The sequence below is a fragment of the Gadus morhua genome, chromosome 21, assembly GCF_902167405.1.
Source record: "Gadus morhua chromosome 21, gadMor3.0, whole genome shotgun sequence".
NCBI lineage: Eukaryota > Metazoa > Chordata > Actinopteri > Gadiformes > Gadidae > Gadus > Gadus morhua.
The window spans coordinates 3897576-3905740 of NC_044068.1; the positions used below are offsets into that span (position 1 = coordinate 3897576).

Sequence of the window (8165 nt, forward strand, 5' to 3'; positions counted from 1 at the left end):
GACAAAGAGTCCCCGAGGACACAGGAGTTAACGCCTGGGCTGTGGCCTCTCAGGGCTCTCCGCGTCGTTCACGGGTATGAGAGTCCCCCCCCCCCTAAGCCCAGGAGGCGGTGGAGGGAGGCTCACCATGTGGTCCAGGCCGGCCCAGGACTGGTTGAGTCCTTTGAGGGTCTCTCTGACGACAGAGCAGGCCTCGCCCTTCTTGTCCTGGATCAGCGCACTTCCTCGCTCCTCCGCCTTCTCTAGCTCCTTCTCCTTCTCCTTCACCAGCTCCTCCAGCTCCTGAGCGAACAGCAGGGGGAGGGAGGGAGGGAGGGAGGGAGGGAGGGAGGGAGGCGTTATAATTATTCAACCTTTATTTAAACAGAGAAAGCTCCACTCATCACAGGACAGGGAATGTGGTCCGAACAATGAATTCACTGTTCATGGTCCAGGCAATTATGTAGACTTATAATTAATACAAGAATAGTTTAACCTAAAAATGTTACACAATCAACTGCGATTACATTGGGGGGAATAGTTCAGTTCTGCTTAAAAAACAGTAGCGCTATTGGATCAGCAGTTCTGCTGTAACACAGAAGGACTGCTGGATCAGAAGTGATGATGTAACAAAGAAGGACTGCTGGATCAGAAGTGATGATGTAACACAGAAGGACTGCTGGGTCAGAGGTTCTGCTATAACACAGTAGGACTGCTGGGTCAGAGGTGATGATGTAACACAGTAGGACTGCTGGGTCAGAGGTTCTGCTGTAACACAGAAGGACTGCTGGATCAGAGGTGCTGCTATAACACAGTAGGACTGCTGGGTCAGAGGTTCTGCTATAACACAGAAGGACTGCTGGTTCAGAGGTTCTGCTATAACACAGTAGGACTGCTGGGTCAGAGGTTCCGCTAGTTCTGCGTCCCAGGTGAACAGAACAGTGTCGCCGTGGCAACAGGCTGGGGGGTTACCTGGCAGTCCTTGAGGGCGCTCTGCACCGAGGCCACGTCCTCTATCCGGTGTTTCTTCTTCAGCTTGTCCTCCTGCAGCGTGAGCCAGGCCTTCAGCGCCTGCACCCCGTTCTCGTGCTCCAGCCAGCCCTCCAGCAGGCCCTCCAACAGCTGGATCTGAGGCCCGGACACGCGCAGGCACAGAGGCACAGAACACAAGAGAGGCGGGACTGGATGGGAGCGGCAGCATGTGTTATAAGTGATGTAAGTATTATTATTCGTAACTTATTATTAGTAACCAAGTGAAAGTGAAAGTAAGTGAAAATATGAGCAACAGTGTGTGTGAAACGGAGAAAACTCAGCTTCACAGAGTCAGCATGTTTGAATATATACTATTAGCTATGACTATCTGCTTCATTATCAGTAACTGTAATTATTAGTAACTGTGAATATATGAGTAGCAGTGAGTGTGAATCTGAAGAAAACATGCATAGAGAATCTTATATTATCATAAGAATAATATCATCATTAGAATTGATAGCAATGGCTACAAAACAGCTAGAGAACCCATCAGGGCAGATTTATAGCTAAAGATATGGTTCATCATCTTTAAATATGTATGCATGTAAAATGGTGCCAATGTATTATTATAAACATGCATTATTTGATTGTATTAATATGAGCAGTTCAAATGGATGCCCGGAATTCAAGCATTTCACCACCCTGACTACTACACGTTGTGGTCTCATAACACACACAGCACAGACCCCCCTGAGTGTGGACCACCGGAGCCCGGAGCCCTACCTTCTCGTTGATGAGGCCGTGGAGGACCTGCCAGCGCCGGTTCATGGCCCCCAGCTTCTCCGCAAAGTCTGTCTTGTCGCTGCGCCGGCCCTCCACGTCCAGGCTGCTGATCTGCAGCACCGACTGGTTCACAAAGTCCACCGTCAGCTGCTTACAGGTCCGGTCGATCCGGAACCCCTGAGAGAGAGAGAGAGAGGGGGGGGGGAGGGGGGGAGAGAGAGAGAGAGAGAGAGAGAGAGAGAGAGAGAGAGAGAGAGAGAGAGAGAAAGTAATAAAGATAGAAAGAGAGAGAGCATGAAAGCAGGGGTCAATAACGTGAGCTGGCACTATGCGAGTTATACAAATACAGTGTTTACGGTCGCCGAGAAGGTCGTGTGGCACACCGCGTTGGTTTTGCTTTATTTAATATCTTAGCTGTGTTAATATTAAGTGTCAACATTCATGCGTGAGGACAAAGTAACACAGCCGTTCATGTTGCATTATGAGGGCTCAGAGCAGGTGGGCGTGGCTGAAGGTGGCCTTCAGTAACGGGTCCTGTCCCGTGACTAAGAGACGCCCTGATGGCCGTGTCTGGTCTGTGGTTACCTTGTACTTCTGGAGGAAGTCCTGGACGCGCTCCGAGCCCACGGCGCTGGAGATGCGGTCCTGGTCCTCTCCGATGATGTTCTCCATGAGGGAGATCCAGCTCATCAGCTCCTGGATGGCGTGGCGCGACGCCAGCTTCTCCATCTGCAGCTGTGCACGGGGTTCACTTCGGTTAGCTTAGCCGTTAGCTTAGCCGTTAGCTTAGACGTCAGCACACATGTTGCCAATGACCGACGGACTGGGATTAGTTTTGAGTCTATTTTTGTAAAAGATATGCACACACACATCCACAAAGGACACACACACACACACACGCAAACACACAAATACAGACAGACACACACACACACACACACGCGAGTTTGTTGATAATATCGAACCCGCACACACACTCTCTCTCACTCACACACACGCACACCCATACAAACAAACACACACACTCTCTCTCACACACACACACACACACAAACACACTCTCTCACAAACATACACACACACTCTCTCACACACACACGCACACAAACAAAAACACTCTCTCACACACACACACACACACTCTCACACACACACTCATCCTCCTCCTCCCCCCCCTCCTCCACCGACCTGGTGCAGCTTCTCCTGCACCACGGGGATGCGTGTGAGGAGCTCCGCCCACTGCGTGTCCACCTGGGCCAGGGCGGAGCGCAGGCCGGCCGTGTCCGCCCGCTTCAGACGCAGCAGCTGGTGGCCGGTGCTCAGCACGGAGGACCGCAGGGACGACCTGGCGTCCACCTCCTTGGAGAACTCCTGTCAGGGGGGAGGAGAGGGGAGGGGAGGGGAGGAGGGGAGGGGAGGAGTGGAGAGGAGGAGGAGAGGGGAGGAGGAGAGGGGAGGAGAGGAGGGGAGGAGAGGGGAGGAGGAGAGGAGGGGAGGAGAGGAGGAGAGGAGGAGAGGAGGGGAGGGGAGGAGAGGAGAGGAAAGGAGAGGGGAGGAGAGGAGGGGAGGGGAGGAGAGGAGAGGAAAGGAGAGGGGAGGGGAGGAGAGGAGGAGAGGAGGGGAGGGGAGGAGAGGGGAGAGGTATTTGTTTGAGTTCTCTTTACATCGCGACGTTAATCAATATATTAAATGCTTCGATACAAATAAGATACAAATGGGTATCTGTGGCTGTCACTAGTCTGTAAAAAGGCCGTCCAATCGTTACATCTGTGTCGCTACCTAGCTGTGTGGCTACCTAGCCGTCTACCTGCATGCACTCACTGTGCATTACCGGAGTCTTCAACAAGGCTAGGCTCAAGCTAGCAAAAAAGGCTAAAGCTAGCAAACTGTTTTGGGGGAGCAGCTTAGGAGGGATTACTTGTGTTATATTCTCTATCAGTGATTGTGTTGTAATGTCTGGGACAGAAGGGGGGGGGGTTCACTGACCAGGAAGGCGGAGAGGTGGTCCCTGACGGTCTCCAGCTCCTGGGGGATGGTGACGGACTGGGTGGTCCAGAAGCCCAGCCGGTCCAGAGCCCACCTCAGCCACTGGCTGAGCTCAGAGGACTCCCTCTGGTACCTAGGGGACACGGAGCAGGTGAAGAGACGTGTTTGTACCAGAGAACAAGGGAGAAGGGACTGACGCAGTCAGAGACACTTACAGTCACCGACAGATACACAGACAGTGAGCTAGACAGACAGAGAGATAGACAGACAGGGACCAACAAACAGAGAGGCAGCCAGTGATACACAGACAGACAGACGTACAGCAACAGATAAACAGACAGACAAACAGACGGATAGACAGACAGACAGACAGACAGACAGACAGACAGTGAAGCACAAACAGACACAGACAGACATACAACGACACACAGACAGACAGACAGACAGACAGACAGACAGACAGACAGACAGACAGACAGACAGACAGACAGACAGTGAAGCCCTAACAGACACAGATAGACATACAACGACAGACAGACAGACAGACAGTGAAGCACAAACAGACACACAGACAGACAGACAGACAGACAGACAGACAGACAGACAGACAGACAGACAGACAGACTGACCTGCTCCAGTGCTTGAGGGTGGAGTCGAGGCGGTGGAGCTCTCGGTTGACCTTGGTGGTGGAGCAGAGCCAGTGCTCCCCCAGCGTGGTGAGCTGGGTCTCCAGGTCCCCGCAGCACACGCTCAGCAGCAGCCGCTTGCCCTCCTCCAGCACCTGGTACAGCTGGGGCTGGTGCTCCGTCAGACGGGCCTTCAGACACTGGGGGGGGGCAGAGAGGGTGGGGTTAGGACGGGTGGTGCCTTCAGACACTGGGGGGGGGCAGAGAGGGTGGGGTTAGGACAGGTGGGGCGACGAAAGGCTTGATTGTGTGTGTGTGTGTGTGTGTCTGAGTATGTGAGTGTGTGTTAATGTGTGTGTGTGTGTGTGTATATGTGGGCGTGCATTTCCAGTATACATGTGTGCGTTTAGATGTTTATTATTAGTTTATCTGTGTGTGTGTGTGTGTTTACACGTGCAGACGTGCGCGCGCGTGTACCTGGTAGAGGTTGATCCGCTCGCTGAGGCGCTCCTCCGTCTCCTCCACCAGCACCACGGTGGGTACACCGCCCTCCACCGCCTCCAGCTGCCCGCACAGCGCCTTGTAGTCCTCTAGGAGCCGGCTCCACGACTGGGGGGCCGGGGGGGGGACAGGGGATGAGTGATAATCACACTTATACACAATGGCAGTAATCAGTAGTGTGATGAGTTACCTGCTCTCATTATCTGCACTTATCTTACGACATTTATTTGGTGGCTCACATGCGTCATCCTACTCTGAGTATAACATCAACAAAAGTAGTTCAGAGTGTGTGTGTGTGTGTGTGTGTGTCTGTTTATGTGTGTGGGTGTGTGTTTACATATATATCTGTGTGTGTTTATATGTGTGTGTGTGTGTGTGTGTGTGTGTGTGTGTGTGTGTGTGTGTGTGTGTGTTTATGTGTGTGGGTGTGTGTTTACATATATATCTGTGTGTGTTTATATGTGTGTGTGTGTGTGTGTGTGTGTGTGTGTGTGTGTGTTTATGTGTGTGTGTGGGTGTGTGTTTACATATATATCTGTGTGTTTATATATGTGTGTGTGTGTGTGTGTGTGTGTGTGTGTGTGTGTGTGTTTACATATATATGTGTGTGTGTGTGTGTGTCCTACCTCCAGGATGCTCTCCAGCTCCACCCCCCTGCGGTGGGCCTGCTTCAGGGTGCTGTGGGCCGCGCCCATGGTCTCCTCCAGGGCCTGGCTCTCCCTCGGACCCACCAGCCCCGACACCTTGCTGTAGAAGGCCTGGCTCAGCACCATTTGCCGCTCCACGCCCTGGAAGAACTCCTTCAGGAGGTGGAGGAGGAGGGACAGGGTCAGTGACGGAGGCTGTTTTTATACAGCGCTTATTTGAATTGAACTACACTTGTAGTGACTGTTTCTTAATCATTTGGCAGCCCTGGAAATTTCCCATTAAGTGAGTGAGGCGGTCCTCAGAAACGTCTCCACGCCTCGTTCTTTGTCCGTCCGTCCGTCCGTCCGTCAGTCCTCACCTTGTGTTTGTCCAGGAGCATCTGCACGTCGATGACCGAGGCCACGGTGATCTTCTGGTCGGCGGCCATCTTGTCCTGGGCGGTGTCCACCAGGTCGGCGAGGTCGTGTAGCGCGGCCTCGTACTGGGCCTTCAGCGACAGGCTGTGGTTCAGGCTGCTGCGCCGCGAGCCCACCATCAGCACCAGCTCCCCGTACGCATCCTGGGGAGGGGAGGGGAGGGGGGGGGGGGGGGGGGGGGGACCGCGGGATGGTGAGTGACGCCTTTGTACGCGCTTTATAGTTAGCCGTTAGCGTAAGCATTAGCAACAACTACCAGCTACCGTCAAGCATGGCAGTGTACTCCTGCTAATGCTAGCAGTTAGCGTTAGCATAAATGCTAACTTCTTATGCTAGCAATTAGCATTAGCAATTAGTATTAGCATTAGCGCTAACGCTCATTTTTATTGATGTTATGATTGATGTCTTAAAGAATCCTATCCTAAGAGAATGTATATGGACTGAATGGTACATAATAGATTTTACTTGGGCTGACCTTCAGATATAAACCATATGTGAATTTAAATATATAATTAAAGTGGTTCAAATCTTAATATTACCATAAACAATACTGTTATGATAACTGATCGTTAGCAATATGTGTGTCAAGAGAAAGGAAAGGTAAGGACATCAGACATCGCGCGGGGCGAACCCTCACCTGTAGTTTGAGCAGCTCCTGCTTGGAGACCTGGTCCGACTGTAGGCTCTCCGCTTTGCTCTTCAGCTCAGCCACCCTCTGCTCAAACTCCCGCAAGCTCTCCTCCACCTCAGACAGAGCCTGACCAAACCAAACACACAGAAGACACAGGGCTGAGTTCCAGTTTAGCGCTACTGCTAAGACAACAAGGGGACATACATTTACATTTACCTACAGGGCATTCAGCAGACGCTTTCATCCAAAGGGTTGGGTTAAGGGTTGTCATAAGAAAGAGAACAATATATCGCTTGCTAGGATAAGATGTTACACGGGGGTCCCTCACCTCGATCTGCTTGGAGGCGGGCTTGTCCACGGCCCCGGTCTTCCTCTGCAGCACCGCCTGCTTGCTGTCCCCCAGCGCGGTGAACAGCCTCCTCAGCTCGTTCTGGGCGGACGACAGAGGACCGGGAGTCAACGGGGAGCGACACAACATCACGTCGAGCCCCGTCAACACAACCACTGACAGAAGCTCCGGGTTACAGCTCCAGTGGCCTCCAGTGGCGTTTGATGGCTGCTCTGTACTTAAACATCGCTTTTTCCGTGTGTTGCATGTATTTATGTACGGTGCAATAAATAGAAAACACACACACTAAAGAAAACCGACAGCACTTTTTGTTATTTCTAAAAAATGATGAACACGTTTTCTATTTATTTAACTGGATCGTTTCCCCTTCAGGGATGGATATGCACCTTAATGAGTGTCATGTAGCCTGTTAAGCCCTTTGAGGCTGTACTTGTGATTACGGGCTATACAAATTAATTGAATTGAATTGAATTAATTTAATCTAATTGAATTGATACATCTCCGTGACTCTGTACCAAACCAGTACCACCAAGATGGCCGCCCCGGGTCCCCAGCGCCTCACCTGGAAGGCCGAGTGGTCCTGCAGGCGGTCCCTCATGCCGTCACACTGCTGCTCCAGGGTGGAGTCCAGCAGCTCCAGCCGCTCCATCAGCCCGCCCAGGGTGTCCTCCATCAGCCCCCGCTCCTCCCCGTCCCACAGCCGCCCCCCCGCCTCCAGCAGGGCCCGGCACCGCGACGCCTCCCCCCGCACCTCCTTCAGCTCCCTGCCCAGGCCCTGGGGGAGGAGGGGAGGGGCCGAGAGACGGCGGCCAATAGGGGGACGGTTAGTAGGAGGCCTCTCAATGTGCTGGAGACAGCCCCGTGCATGTAGACAGACGGACTGACAGACGGACGGATAGATAGAGAGATAGACAGACGGACTGACAGACAGACGGATAGATAGAGAGATAGACAAACAGACAGACAGACAGACACAAAGACAGACAGACAGACAGACAGACAGACGGATAGATAGAGAGATAGACAAACAGACAAACAGACAGACAGACAGACACAAAGACAGACAGACAGACAGACAGATAGATAGAGAGATAGACAAACAGACAAACAGACAGACAGACAGACAGACAGACAGACAGACAGACAGACACAAAGACGGACGGACGGACGGACGGACGGACGGACGGACAGACAGACAGACAGACAGACAGACGGATAGATAGAGAGATAGACAAACAGCCAGACAGCCAGACAGCCAGACAAACAGACAGACA

General features: G+C 52.4%; 1 protein-coding gene across 3 annotated transcripts in view; it reads right to left on the reverse strand.

Moving 5' to 3' along the window:
• The window catches only part of LOC115534735 (nesprin-1), a gene marked incomplete at its 5' end in the record, with an annotated part of 87089 nt that overhangs the window by 37792 nt on the left and 41132 nt on the right, over positions 1 to 8165 (reverse strand). For all 3 annotated transcript variants that reach the window (XM_030345914.1, XM_030345913.1, XM_030345912.1), the window contains 13 exon segments: positions 127 to 282; positions 952 to 1107; positions 1735 to 1911; positions 2320 to 2469; positions 2923 to 3105; positions 3721 to 3853; positions 4350 to 4546; positions 4824 to 4955; positions 5474 to 5647; positions 5854 to 6054; positions 6549 to 6668; positions 6871 to 6972; positions 7454 to 7666. In XM_030345914.1, coding sequence (XP_030201774.1) covers positions 127 to 282; positions 952 to 1107; positions 1735 to 1911; positions 2320 to 2469; positions 2923 to 3105; positions 3721 to 3853; positions 4350 to 4546; positions 4824 to 4955; positions 5474 to 5647; positions 5854 to 6054; positions 6549 to 6668; positions 6871 to 6972; positions 7454 to 7666 — 2094 coding nt within the window.